The 14,660-nt window shown below is 43.6% G+C and overlaps 1 protein-coding gene across 1 annotated transcript; it reads left to right on the top strand.

Annotated features, from left to right (window-relative positions):
• The first annotated feature begins 217 nt into the window (after positions 1–217).
• Positions 218–8,662, top strand: INHBB (inhibin subunit beta B). Its single transcript, XM_063288805.1, has 2 exons — positions 218–1,849; positions 5,846–8,662. The coding sequence occupies exons 1-2, from the start codon at positions 1,438–1,440 to the stop codon at positions 6,619–6,621; spliced, it is 1,188 nt and encodes a 395-aa protein (XP_063144875.1). The 5' UTR covers positions 218–1,437; the 3' UTR covers positions 6,622–8,662.
• The last annotated feature ends 5,998 nt before the right edge of the window (positions 8,663–14,660 follow it).

Below are 14,660 nucleotides of genomic sequence, written 5' to 3'. Positions count from 1 at the left end.
TGTGCGCGTGCGTGCGTGTAAGTGCCGGGGAGGGAGTTAGGGATAGGGTTTGTTCCAGACACAAGCAGAGGTATTATTTCCGCATCAGGAACTTGCTGCAATCTGTATAAAAGTTTTAGAAGAAAAGTGGCCCAACGTTGTGATTTGGCAGGTGGAGGAAGGGGTGGGAAAGAAGAAAAAAAAGCGCCTTTCCAACCGAGACCTTTTGCTTGGAGAGCGGGGGCGGAACGTCAGGTTCAGGAGCGGAAGGGAGCGAGAGAGAGAGAGAGAGAGAGAGAGAGAGAGAAATTAAAATACGAGGCACAAGCAAAGATCAACTGGCGGAGGGAGGCAGCGCTCTCAGTCTGCGCTTACTCACAAGAAATCCTGGTGCCAAATGCTAACCGGGACGGGATTGCTTGAGGCGAAGGAGAGCCCTAAGAGTGAGCAGCTTTAAGCAGGACCCACTGGCTGGATTTCTGCAAGTTACTTCTGGAGCTTTTTCCTTGTTCCTCCCGTGACTTTCTTTGATATAATTTGTTTCCAGTCGTGTTTTAACTTGGAAAGCTGAATGCTCGCGGGACCTCCAGGAAAGGGCCCCATCGGCTGGACTGTAGCCCCAACTTGACCCAAAAGGGACTCCAAAAGAGAAATCCGTCTGGGAGAAAGGAGCAGCTGCTTAAAAAAAATTTTTTTTTTTTGCAACTGACCGGATCTTCTCTGGGTCCTTTCTCCCTACTTGCTCCCCGTTCTTTGCTTTCAGGTTAACAGGCTTTGTCAGAGGCGAGCGAGCGACCGACCAAAGGCGCAGAAGGGAGAGCGCGCCCACCGCGCTAAGAGGACAACTGCAGAGGGACCGGCTTGGTGGATTGGATTTGGCGAGCTTCCCCCACACCCGACCGCCTCCTCGTGTGGCGAAGGATAGGGAGGCATCATTGATTGGAGTGTCCCCAGCCTGTCGCTATAAATTGGATTGACTCTCAAATCTGCTCGTGGATCCTCCACGCCACCCCATCTTCCCCCTCCCCTTTGGCCCCCCGATGACTCTTGGCTAAAAAAGAGCGCTCTCTCCCCACCTCCTGCCTGCCTTTGGCTGGACGCTGCCTGCCTGAAGGCAAACCACTGACATCATGACGGAGGAGTTGGCTGCTTTGGAGCTACCCGCTGGCAAGTGACCGAGTGAGGCCGCGGGGGGACTCCGGCTGCCCTGGGGGAAGCGGCTTTCCCGATCGACCCCTCTTCCCCGCCCCGCGACCTCTCCGCCGAAGCTCCCTTTGCTGGCCTTGTGCCCCCGCGTATTCGGCCGCAGTTCTCGCAAGATAGCGCCCCCGCCCCGCTCGCGCTCTTCCCGTGGGGCTTGTCCGTCTCCCTACCGACCGCCCTGAGCTCCGCGCGCCCAACCCGGCCGGCCCCCCGGCTCAGATCCCAACCTCGGAGCGGCGCTGCCCGGTGATCGGCATGGACGGGGCGGCTCGGAGGGGGGCCCTGGCCGCCTCGCTTCTGCTGCTGCTGGCGGAGGCGTGCTGGCTGGTGCTGGGCGCCGGAGCCTCGCCAACCCCTCCCGGGGCCGCCCCCTTGGACACTTGCACCTCGTGCGGCTTCCGGCGGCCTCCCGAGGAGCCCGGCGAGGTGGACGGCGATTTCCTGGAGGCCATCAAGAGGCACATTCTGAGCCGCCTCCAGATGCGCGACCGGCCCAATATCACCCACGCCGTGCCCAGGGCGGCTCTGGTCACGGCGCTGCGCAAGCTGCACGCCGGGAAGGTGCGTGAGGACGGCCGCGTCGAGATCCCCAGCCTGGACGGGCAGGCGAGTGCGGGGCCCGCGGCCCAGCAGCAGGTCTCTGAAATCATCAGCTTCGCCGAGACAGGTGGGTTACCTGCTCGTGGACCTCGTCCACGCTCCTGCGTCGCCCTCTTGCCCCCCGTCGCCTGCGCCTCGAAACGTCGATCCGAGCATCCTGTCTGGCCCCAGCTAGCCACTTCCCGGCCTCCTGCAATCCCACCGCTCCCCTCTGGGCGCCGCCAGTCTTTCCTCCAGACCCGCGTCGCGCCTCACCTGCTTTGCGCTGCTTCTTCTGCCTTGCAGGGCCCCCTCTCCCCTTCGCCTGCCCATCCCATCCGTTTTCCTCGCATCCGTCCCACCCTGGCCTGGCCTACCTGTCCAGCCCCATCCTTCTGATTTACACCCCGCTTACCTCCCCTTTTCCAACTATTGCCACACCCGTCTTTCTTTCTTTACCGTGTGGGCTAAATTCCTGTCACATGGTTTTGTAACTCCTGCTCCGTTCTGATTTACCATTTGTGTGATCTGTTCCACACCCCTCCATTCACCTATCCATCCGTGGTTTTTGTCCCATTAATCGAGTCTACTGTCTATTCATTTGCAGTGCTTGCTCCACTTAAACCGAATACTTAGGTAGCTTAACCTGCTAGCATGGCTGCTACAAAATCCCATCTATTCACCACCCATCCTCCAGGCTCTGCTGATCAGATCTCTTTGTCATATTTTCCTCCCACAGGCTATAGGTTTACACATGCTACTCTCAGAAACCTCTGCCACCCTCATGGCATAGATCCTTACCATGCAAAACCTATTCACTATTTCTCCTGCTGTGCATTGCTTCCAATCCACCTACCACTGACCTTTCTACATCCTGTTTATTATATCATGTCATACAGAGTATCTGTCCTCCCAACCTCTCCATCCAGAAATCCATTCTCATCACCTCAAGCCCCCATCCTTCTGCCCCACCCACCTCCCTGGCCATAAATTTCCCTCCTTTTGCGCCTGATATCAGCTCTACTTGACTGACCTACTTTGCTCAGTAAGCTTTCTGTCTTTCTAACCCTTTCATCCTGCCCACCACTTGACTTCCTTCTGCTCCCTCATCTCCTTCAGCCACCAACAGTGTCTTCTGGGCATTCACATACATATATCCATCCGCTCAGTGACCTCTGACCTCTTTTCCTCACATACACTCTCCATTCATTCTTAAACCTTAATTCATTAATACTCTCCTTTGGTGAGCCCATCCGTGTCATTTTTACATTCATCCATTATTCTGCAAGGCTTTCTACCATATCCATCCACCTACCTATCAGTTAAACCAGAATATGAAGTTATGAATCAGTAAAAATCATCAGATATTACTCTGCAATATCACCCATTAGTATTTACTCACCCATAAGAATTGCATTTGTGATAGCATTTAATTCATTTACCCCTCTCATTTCCCCATTCACAACAATATCTGCTCTTGTATTTATTCCTCTATGTAACATCCACCTTCCCCACCCCCGCACCTCTATGTCCCTCTGTGATTCTGTTGCTCCTTGTTAGCTCATGTCTATCCCATGTCTGCAGTTTAGCTGATCTAATGTGCTGAAGTTACCTTCTTGCATATCCAAGTGAGATTCTCTCACTTTGCATCCTAAACCATGTCCTAAACCATCCCTCCTTTCTCTGATAGTTTGTGTTTACATTTCTGCGTTCTACAGCTGCCAACTAATAAAACCACCAGTGCAAATACTTCTTGTTCTTTGGAAGTTTATCAGGGATTCTTCAATGAGTAGGTGACAAATAAGCTTTCCTTCCAGCAGAACACAAATATAAAAGAACATTAGGTGTGTTCTAAATCACACACCCAGTAAACACAAGACAATAGCGTGGCCTAACAGTGTCCTGTGTATGAGCTGAGTGTGAATATGACATCTGCTTCTAAATTAATTGCAGCAGTGTTGGATTTATAACAAATGTTCAGGGGTTCCTCAGGAGAGCAGGCATTGTAAAAAGGGTTGTTTTGAGGTAGAAAGTTTGAAAACCATTATAGTACATACAGGGCAGGAAGGGATAAATGGATAGGTGAATGCATTCACTGTCTGGGTGGGTAAAATGTGAGAAGGACAAATCTATTAAAACTTTAGTTATCTTCCCCCTTTTTCCCACTGCAATTATAATTTATTACCTGTTCATCATTGGTATGTCACTGTTATCTTGTATGCTGTTTATGACTTGCTTACTGTAGGTACAAATTTCCATATTGCAAGAAATTTGCATTGGCTACTTATAATCCTTTAAGGATCTGGTGCCATTTGGATGTGTTGGGACTACGGCTTTATGATAAGTACACATTCAACATACTATGTGATATTTTCTCCATCATGGTCCCAGAAAGTGTAGATTAAGAATATGTATCCATGCAATACTATTACTAATAAAGTTACACACACACACACACACAGCAAGAGAGAGAGAGAACTGATTCCTTTGACAGTATAAGAACAGGGTCTAAACTAGAAAGATTTTGCAATTCTGCTTTATGATGCCAGCACTAGGGTTTTTGTTTTCAGCATACTGAACAATGTGGGATTGAACTGGAATGAAATGAAGCAGAATGAAGAATATTGAAAAAACTCTGGAGCTGTGTGATCCAGTGCATATTTGCTCAGAGATAGACCTGCTGAGTTTCACATAAATGTGCACAGGACTGTAATTTCTAGGTCAGAGGTGTTTGGGTAAGAGATTCAGTGCTAGCTTGTCCCATTTAGTGTTCATATTATAAATATATAAATTAAGAACCAGGAGGCAGCAACCAGATATTCATGGCATCTGCTTTCTTGCTTTAATCTTGATGAAAAGAAAACAAGAATGACATTATGTTGGATCCAGAGTTAATTCCACTGACATCAGTGGGACTCAAATTAGTCTTGACTCAGTTAAGTCCCATTGATTTCAAAAGAGCTATTCTAAGTATGACTAAGTCTGGATCTATCACACATTGGGTGCAATGAAAACTTGCTTAACTTACCCAGAAAAATGTGTAGGCCTTATAAATGATTAATATCTGAAGTTCATCCTTTGATTCCATGGTTAAATAAAACACCTGCAAGAAGTATAAGAGGACTTGTTCTCTTTAGGGTGTCCAGATGCTAAGTCAATAAATAAGACAGGAAACCTGTATCTTTAAGGGTTGCGCAAAAGAGAATTTAAGCTAGCAGAACAAGGCATTTCTTTGGGCACAGTTATGACAAATGCAACTGTCCTGCCACCCCAGTTCTTACTAAGGCAGTAAACCTTTGCTTGGACAGTACCCCTCTGAGCTACTGGTGGGTTAGGCTCATACTGCTGAGTACTAATTCACCTCACCCCAGCACACTGAAAGCTAAAACTGCAGGGAGACAGTTGTGCTAGAAACGTTTTCTCTGAAACTTTTATGTTCTGGATATTGTTATACAAAGAAACATGCTTCTGTTTGCAATCTGGAACGATCAGAATCAGACAGTTTACAACCCCAGTAAGAATTTAGCTTTGGTTAAGTGGACAAGTTGAGTCCTTGTGTTTCCCAAGAATTATAGAGCTACTGGGTGAGATTACAGTACATCTAAATTGTAACCAAATCCTTTCTCTGAAAAACATTCCCTGATTGTTAACAGTTTGTGCTTTCTGGGAAGATTATACAGGAGGGGTGCCTGTGCCAGGCCAACACTTTTAAAAAACTAATTAGCACTTACCCAGGTGCTCAGAGTTCCTTTCATGACTTTCCATCTATCTGAACTTAATTGCTTGTATACTGATTTCTAAGGATCTGGTTTTTTTCCCCCTTACCCTGATTAGTTTCTCTCTGGGAACTTACTTTATAATGGGTTTCTAATACTGATTCAGCCACTAAACTAACTTTGCAATTTATAGTTGACCATGTGTATTTTTTTTCTCCCCCCCCCCGGTTTAGCCATATTTGTACATTATTTGTGGCAGTTAATAATTGTATGCATTTATTTTGATCCATGATTAATCCCTTTTTTTCTTTGAGAAAACCTAACACAAACATCTTTTGAACTTAATGTTTTTCCCCCCCTTATCCTAGATGACCTGTCATCCTCTAGAATGCGCCTCTATTTCTTCATTTCTAATGAAGGGAATCAGAATTTGTTCGTGGTTCAAGCCAGCTTGTGGCTTTACTTGAAGCTGCTTCCATACGTCTTGGAGAAAGGCAGCCGACGAAAAGTAAGAGTCAAAGTGTATTTCCAAGACTCAGATGCTCGCAACAAGTGGAATGTGGTTGAAAAGAAAGTTGACCTCAAAAGAAGTGGTTGGCACACGTTTCCCATGACAGAAGCAATCCAAGCTCTGTTTGAGAGAGGAGAGAGAAGACTGAGTTTGGACATTCAGTGCGAAGGCTGCGAAGAGTATTCAGTGCTGCCAATTTATGTGGATTCTGGGGACGAATCTCACCGGCCTTTTTTAGTGGTGCAAGCCCGACTGGCTGACAACAAGCACAGAATTCGGAAAAGAGGCCTGGAATGTGATGGCAGGACCAATTTATGCTGCAGGCAACAGTTTTACATTGACTTTAGGATCATTGGATGGAATGACTGGATCATAGCACCAATGGGTTACTATGGGAATTACTGTGAAGGGAGCTGCCCAGCCTATTTGGCCGGAGTCCCGGGCTCAGCTTCCTCTTTTCACACAGCAGTAGTGAATCAGTACCGCATGCGAGGGCTGAACCCAGGCACCGTGAACTCCTGTTGCATTCCAACCAAACTTAGCACAATCTCCATGCTGTACTTTGATGATGAATACAACATCGTGAAGAGGGACGTTCCCAATATGATTGTGGAAGAATGTGGTTGTGCTTGATCTGGAGGAGGATGTTTGAAAGGAGTGGGGGCCGGGAGGGGGGTGAGAAGATTCCCCTGCTGAATGGATTTGGAAGTGCTACTGCTCTTTTTCTTCCTTCTGGGCATGGATGTTAAACATTACTGCAGAGGCAACAGCAGCAAAAGCAGCAATAGCACTGAAAAAATATATATAAATATATATCATTGCACTCTGTTGTCAGGACAGTGGCAGTCTATGGATCCTGGACACTAAAAGTATACTACCGCATATAAACTAATGCTATCAAGTCACTTAATCCTACCTACATGCCCAAAGACACAAGTGTGTCTGTGTGCGTGCATGCGCGTGCACACCCACACACCCACACAGCAACATGAATGCACACGTTGCATGATCCAGCTCAGAGGAAGGCATTATGTAAGGGAGTTAAATGTCTGCTGGTGATATATGCATACAGGCCAGTGGATATTTTCTTCTGTCTGTCAGCCAGTCCTATCTTTAGAATGAAATGTTTGGAAAAAAACAAGAAAACAATCATATATGCTCATACACAAGGATTTCAGTGACCAAACAACCAACCATCTACTACCATCTCTGAGGTCTAAAAGATAGCAGCAGGTTACCTGCTCGGTGTAAAATTAGTCCTTCCTCTTGATGTTAAACATAAGATACACATATAGCACTTCCAGGATAGAACACTGATGAAACCAGTCTCTCTCTCTCTCTCTCTCTCACTGTATGTATGTAAGTATGCATGTCTGTGTGTGTGTGTGTGTGTGTGTGTGTGAGAGAGAGAGAGAGAGAGAGAGTACCATGTGCTTAATATCAAAATGGTTGCTGTATTCTTCTGAATGATATATTGGCATGATTTTATGCTTTACTGGACAGCTAGGTTCTCTCATACCACCCACATGGATAATTATCCCTGTTATGTTGTCAAAAAGGACTTGGCCCTTCCTGTTCTAGTTTTGCTCATGGTCCGTATTACATTCTCAAAAGATTTGCAACATCAAAACCTGCAGCTGAAGTTCCATGCTTGGAATAAGATTACAGTGGGAACAGCTGGAGAGGACAGAATGAAAGAGAAGCCAGTGTTAGTGCAAGTAAACTTATGAGCCATAAGAGAAATCTCAATCACATAGTGGGTACATTTTGGTAAAGGAGGAACACACCGTGTTTTTAAACTGTGAGAATGTTTACGACATCCTAAGGAAGAAAAAGGAGAGAGAGAGAGAAAGAATGCACAAGTAGAGAGTATTACCTTTAGTTTGGTTTTCAGACCCTTTTACATATCAAGGGTGGCTGCAGAGCTCAGAAATCCATGCTACACCATAGCACTCGCAACCTGCTTGAATGCACGTTCTTATAGCACTTGCAGATTTCAATGCCTTGACTGGTTGGTACTTGATGGCGCACTTCCTTTTGCTCACTGTTCTCTAGATTTAAAAACAAGTGCCGCATGAGCTATGCAATTTAAAGTGTCAACCCACACTAGATGAAACTGGACTGAAATGAGATGGTACTTTTTATATTTTTTTTATACTTGAAATTAAATCTTTTGCTTCTTTTTTTAAAAGCGAGTGATTGGTTTTCATGTTTGCACTGATGTAGTTGCATGACTTAGTCAGGAGAAATTATCCTTTGGGGAAAAAAGGTTATTTTTATAGCAACAAAAATACTGGATACAGTGAAAATATATTATACAGAAAATTTTGGAACCAAAGAGGCCAACATATCAATTGTAATTTTTATCAGATGGCAAGGCCATGGTATCTATGGTCACACAATGATACTGAACACTCTATGCTAAGGCCTGCCAATTTCTTTTCAGGGTACAAAATAGATTCCATTGTCTTTGGATCAGTATCTTCTCTATACCCTCATATGCAGGAGACATTCCAAGATGTACATCCTTTAAAAAAGAAAGAAAACCGAACTGTTGTTTATTTAATAAAGTCCCTTGTAGGTTCTGTTCCATAGTAATTTAAATACCAAACAACATTCACTTACATTTGCTGTCCGAGTATTTTGCATTTGTGTACAGTTTAAGTAAATAAAACAAAAGAGGGGAAAAAAAGCTTGAGAACTGCAGCAGCTTCTTGCAGTTATGCTGAACTGTTGGAAAAAGCTTTGTTATAAAGTATCTGTAGCTTGGGGGATCAAGGCCTTATTGCTGAACATGCTTATGTACTGTTGAATGGAAGCATGAATGCGGAACCGTTGGTCGGATAAGGGCCAGGGAACTCAGTGCAGGTGCAAACTCCATTAAATTCCACAAGGCTAATGTTTTGAGCAAACAATTCAGGGGAACATGGCCTAGGGCTTTGCAAATCCTAAGATTAACTGAGAACAAGCATGTATTTACTCTTCCTCATCCACTGTTTCACAATATTCTTACCAAGAATACCCCTTGTGGAAAACAAGGCTTTAAAAAAAATTACAAACCAAAGAGAAATTGCTTGGGGTGAGGTATCCTACATGGACTGGGGTGGCCATTTTCAATTCAGAGAATGCTTTCTGTTTAGACTTTCTGCTATAGAACCCATATGCATCTGCTGCAGGATCTTAGCAAAGAATGGGTGTGTGTTTGCCTGGATTTTAGGGCAGCATTTTTCAAATTGTCACCCTTCTTCAGCCCTTCCTCAATCCTGACTTAATACACATCCTGCTCACACCATGCTAGTAGAAAGAACTGCCATCATAAATAGGGATATCTGGATGATAGCCTCCATTCTGTGTTCAGAGCACCTTAGTAATCAAACATCTTGCCTTATAATGTTGAAGACCAATATTTTCAGAACAATGTTGGACAGTGCCTGAATAATGATTTCCAGTGAATGAGACATGACCTTCCCAGAGGCTCAGGATCCACTTTGGTCACAGCCCATAACAGGTCATCTTGTCACCTTGCCTCCCAGAAAAGGAGTGGTGAAGCACAATGTTTTTTCCACACCATGTTGTTGTCATAGGATCCTGTTGATAGAAGCAGGAAAAATTACCTGTCCTCAGGAATAGGAAAGATGGACACAACACTGCTTAAATTCTTGGCTTCAGAACAATGGAAGGCCAACACTTCCACTGAACAAGAGGAATTAACTGGGTTGGCAGGGTGATCTAGCACTGATGGAAACTATAAATGAGGAAAGGGCCTTGGATTTCTAAGAGCTGTAGTCCCAGAAAGCAGCAGGTTGGGGATACTTAGAACACACGCCTGGTACGTGATGGAGGGCCTACCTGTTGCTAAATGCAGTCTGTGCAGAATGCTGTATGATGCTCCAGATGTTTCCCATATAATTTCCCAGTGCAAAGCAAAATTGCTAATACGGACTTCCAAGGAAGTTTATTTGCTGTTAGTGATATTCCTGCTTAGGAATCTCTGATAACTTTCCTAGGTCAAGCCAGAATTCCTTTGGAATGTAATTTGAAAATAAGCATATAGGCCATTTCTAATCTTGAGCTATCTGACTATTTCCTAAACTGTAAAGATCAAAAGCTATCCATACACCTCAAGTAGTAAGATCCTGTGATTCAGATTGAGACTCCAGTACTGGAAAAAACATAGTAATGAAAAATATTCTATTAGCCAATTTCATCTGTATATTATAATGGTTTCCTCTTACAAGAAAAATACAGGTAGTCCTTGTTTAGTGACTGCCTTGTTTACAGACTGTTTGCAGTTACGATGGTGATGAGAAAGCAACTTTGCAACCAATCCTCACATTTACAACCTTAGCACATCTGTAAAGCAAAGGAAAGTTGAAGTAAGATCATAAGCACAGTCGCGGTTTCACTTAGCAGCCTCTTTGCTTAACAGTAGTTGGCCCCAATTGTGATCGCTAAACAAGGACTGTAAACTGAACCTTCAAGGTAAATGTTTCATTCAGAAAATGGCACTAGTGGAGGAAGAATAAATTATTTTCACCAGTTGAATCAGCCACTGAATCCATTTTTGAATTAGACCTCTCCCTTTGGCTATTTTTTAAAACTTAAAGAGCTCAGTGATCCAAACATGGTCTCTGCTGTCTGAACTACTAAGACCCTTCTTCACAGTGGTGGTACTTTTTTCAATATTTTAGCTCATTCGTCTTTAGATAGTTGTCAAGCCCAGTGTACATACCTTCCGATACCCGAGCTCAAACAGCCTGGTAGCCATGCCTTGTGCCTTCCCTCCATTATTTAAAGAGGAAAACAGATTTGTGTTTTTAAAATCCCTATTGTCAAAGCAAGGATTACTTTGCAAAGTCCCCATACTCTACAAAATAATGCATGGTTGAAGTGTCTTCGGCTTCTGGCTTTGGCTGCATTCATTTATTCTCTGCAGTGATTTAAATGCTGGGAAGATTTTTGACAGAGGGAAAGTACAGTATTTCCCACAATGGTGCACTCCAGATTTGCTGAACTTCAACTTCGAGAACCCCCAACCTACATGGACAACACATTGTAAGGCACTTGTTTAGGTAGTTGGTATAATAGTAAACTGTAATTATCTTACAATAAAGCATTCATATATGCTTCCATGCTTGTTTATCATCATCATCATCATCATCATCATCATCATCATCATCATCATCATCATGTGGCAACATTAATTTATACTACCAACTCTAACTACTCTTCTTTTAAGAAAGATCCCAAAATGGGCAAAAATAGGAACAGAACAAGGTCAGAAATTACCAGAGAATAACTCTTGGAAAATAGAGTCAGCTTGGATAATTTGAAATAGCTGGTGGGGATGTATTGTACCCTACCAGATATTTGGGAGGTAGCTAGGATTGCCATTTTGTCCCAGATACCAGCCTAGAAAACAAATCAATATTGTAGCACAAGGAAGATCCACCCATTCACAGGTTCACACTAGAATGGAGAGAAGGAAGAAACTTCTCAAACGAAAATCCTTTTCCTTTCTTTTCTCCAACTAATTCTTTACATACAGAGGGGAGACCTAGATATGTCTCTCATTTTAATAACTATTAAAAAAAATAGATATCAAGTCATGTTCACATCCTTAAATGTTCTGATTTTGTTTAATGCAAATGCATTATTCCAATGAAGCTGCTTTAAGTTATTCTGATTTCTTGTTTGAGTAATCCTGGAAGTCAGCTCAAGAGACATCAAAATTTAACTTGAAAAGTACTCTACTTTTGCCACATCAACATAAATAATACTGTTATGAGGACTACCTGTAAACAGAACCTTCAAGGTTTTTATTCAGAAAATGGCACTATATCACTTGATATATCACTCATCGAGAAAGCACAATTTTCTTATAACCAGTGCTAAAAGTCACTGATGTTGCAGACAGCACGACAAAAGTTTGTAATTGAGGGCTGCAAAAATCCAAAGGACTGCTAGATGGCAGGAAAGAGATACAAAAAACTCTAATTCTTTGCTGTCATCTAGGGGTCATCCAGCCTAGCTTTCAGGAAGAGTACATTCAATAACCTGATAGACAAGAAGACCCCTTCTTGCATACAAATGCTATCTCTGAGGTGGGATACAGAGGAAAAACAAGAATATAAAGAAGAGGTACTACACACTACATGGGGCTACCTTTGAAAATGACCCAGACATTGCAGTTAGTACAATATATGGCAGACAGGCTGTGAGAGACCCACAATAGAGACTCACTATTGTAATGTGAAAACAATTATCTGGTCACTGCACTAATTACCAATTCAAAGTACTGGTTTTAGTCTATAAGGCCCCCATGGCTTTGGTCCAGGATACCTAAAGACCATCACTTCCTAAAGGGATCTGCCTGGTGGTACAAGTATGTAGACAGGGAACACATAGGGTTCTGCCCCTAGGAGAAGTGAAGAGGACGGAGACCCAAAAGCAGCCCTTCTTCATGATAGCCTCCATACTTTGAAAGACTGTCTCTGGAGGTATGCCTGGCACTCTGACTTTTTGGTAGAACCACAAAGGCTGTTTTGATCAGAGGGGAATTTTGAGTTTGATTTTAGTGAAGTTGGTATTGTTTATGAGATTTTTTTGATTATTGGGTGACCATTTTTATTTGGGTTGCTATTTGGATTATCAATTGAAGCGAATATTTGTAGCTCAGGGTTGAACTGTGGAGTCCTTGGTGCTTTCTGAGCCTTGTTGTTTTCTTGCAGACGTTTCATTGCCCGGCTAGGCAACATCTTCAGTGCAAAGAGGGAGTGGAGTTTGCTTTTTGCACTGAAGATGTCACTTAGCCTGGCAATGAAATGTCTGCAAGAAAACAACAAGTCTCAGAGAGCACCAAGGACTTGACAGCTATTTGGATTGCCTGGATCTTGCTTCTTTTGTTTTTTGTAGCTGATTTATTCATATTTTAACCCTATTTTTGTAAATTATCCAAAATCTTGGGAACTGGATTGTATATAAATACATGTAAATACATAAACACCCACACAGAGAGACACAGATTCAGAGACTTGAAATGATTTGGGGCAACAGTGAATCTTCCTGTAAAAATCACTCTAAGAACTCAGGATAAAATCATCCAGGAAGTCACAAAGAACCCCAAAACAACATTCAGTCATCTGTGGGCTTCTCTTGCCTTGGCTGATGTTAGTGTTCATGGCTATATCAACCCCCCCACCCCAAAAATGGGTTTAATGAGGAAAGTAGTATGATGGAAGCCATTGCCCAAGCAGACAAGTAAGTCTACAAGCAATGGATGAAGGACAAATTTAGCATTTTAGAAGGGCTTCATCAGGCTCTAGACCAGAACTCCACAGAATAGGCAGGACCTGAAACAAGCAATTCATGCTAGAAAACCCACAGATGTTACTGAATGGAAGCAGTTCACCATGAAAGAATGGGCCCAAATTCCTACACAGTGAAGTGAAAGAGCAATCACTAATTCCAAGATACTTTTGGTTGCAGCTACGGCTGACACCATCAGTTACTGGTTCTAAAAGGGCAATTTCATTTTCACACTGGCATGACACATGTTGGATGACTGCTTCTCAAATAAGTGAAGCAAGCACCAGGACCGCAACTGGGGGGGGGCAAGCAGGGCATGTGCCCCGAGTGCCTCGCTGGGGGGGGCGCCAAAATGAGTGCTGGGGGCCCCCCAAAATGGGCACGGAATCCATGTTTGTCCCGGGTGACACAGACCCTAGTTGCGGCCCTGGCAAGCACCAAGCACTGGTGTTATTTTTTCACTTGGACTCCCCTTATATATCAGTACAATGCACATGAAGCTGGTAACGTTGAGTAGCCAAGTCATGAGAAAATCCAAAGAGGAGCAAATATTTTTTCCGTAGGACCGTGTGGTGCTGCAAAACTCTCCAAGGAGAGATGCTGTGGACTTTTTCACAGAGTGCTCACTCAGTTCAGAGGGTCAGGTTATGAACTGGAATGGTTTTTTTCCTCACAGGTTCCAAGTCTAAGGGCTGTTTTATCCATGTATAATTACTTATCATCTGGTAAGTACACCATCTTGTAAAGCCTGGGAATAGTGAAAACTATACACAGAATTATCATATCACTGTGAACACTTTCCATCTTGAATAAACTCAGTCTGTATACTGAACCCCCAATCATCAAGAAGATGGGCTTTATCTGCACGTCTTTATTTACTTGAAACTATTTCTACAATTCCTGTCTGAAGGCTATTAATTCAAAGAATTACTGAATTCAAAGAATTGTAACATAAAACTTCCATGAAATCTATCAAAAGCAACTTTAAGACCTCTAAAGCAATTTAGAAGGCAAAGTGAAAAAAAAAATCATAATGGGAAGAACCACTTTTCTCCAGTGCCAGACAGGCCCGTGCAAACAGGGTTTTGCCTTTTCCGAAGAACAGGGCAGTTCAGAATAAAAAGGCAGCCCCAAACTGGTGTTTGGGCTTTCAAGCCCAGAACTAACACTTTGAAATCTCAGAAGATGATTGACAATCAAGGGCAGATTTTTCAAAGAGGGGCTGATGTGACCCAGATATCGTAACTAGTTAGCAGCTGGCTTTGCTTTCACTGAAGCTTCCAGCTCCTTCCAAGCTAGAGTGTGTTACAGCAGTTCAGATGTGATGTGACTCAGGTGAACTTGTTAACGTTGCCAGGTCACAG

The sequence above is a fragment of the Candoia aspera genome, chromosome 1 (genome assembly GCF_035149785.1).
Source record: "Candoia aspera isolate rCanAsp1 chromosome 1, rCanAsp1.hap2, whole genome shotgun sequence".
In the NCBI taxonomy this organism is placed as follows: domain Eukaryota; kingdom Metazoa; phylum Chordata; class Lepidosauria; order Squamata; family Boidae; genus Candoia; species Candoia aspera.
Note: the sequence above shows the minus strand (reverse complement) of the source record. Positions and strands in the feature narration are given on the sequence as shown.

Coding starts and splice junctions, on each gene's coding strand:
- INHBB (XM_063288805.1), top strand. CDS start 1,438: ATGGACGGGGCGGCTCGGAGGGGGGCCCTGGCCGCCTCGCTTCTGCTG. Junction 1,850..5,845: donor CATCAGCTTCGCCGAGACAG/GTGGGTTACCTG, acceptor CCCTTATCCTAG/ATGACCTGTCATCCTCTAGA.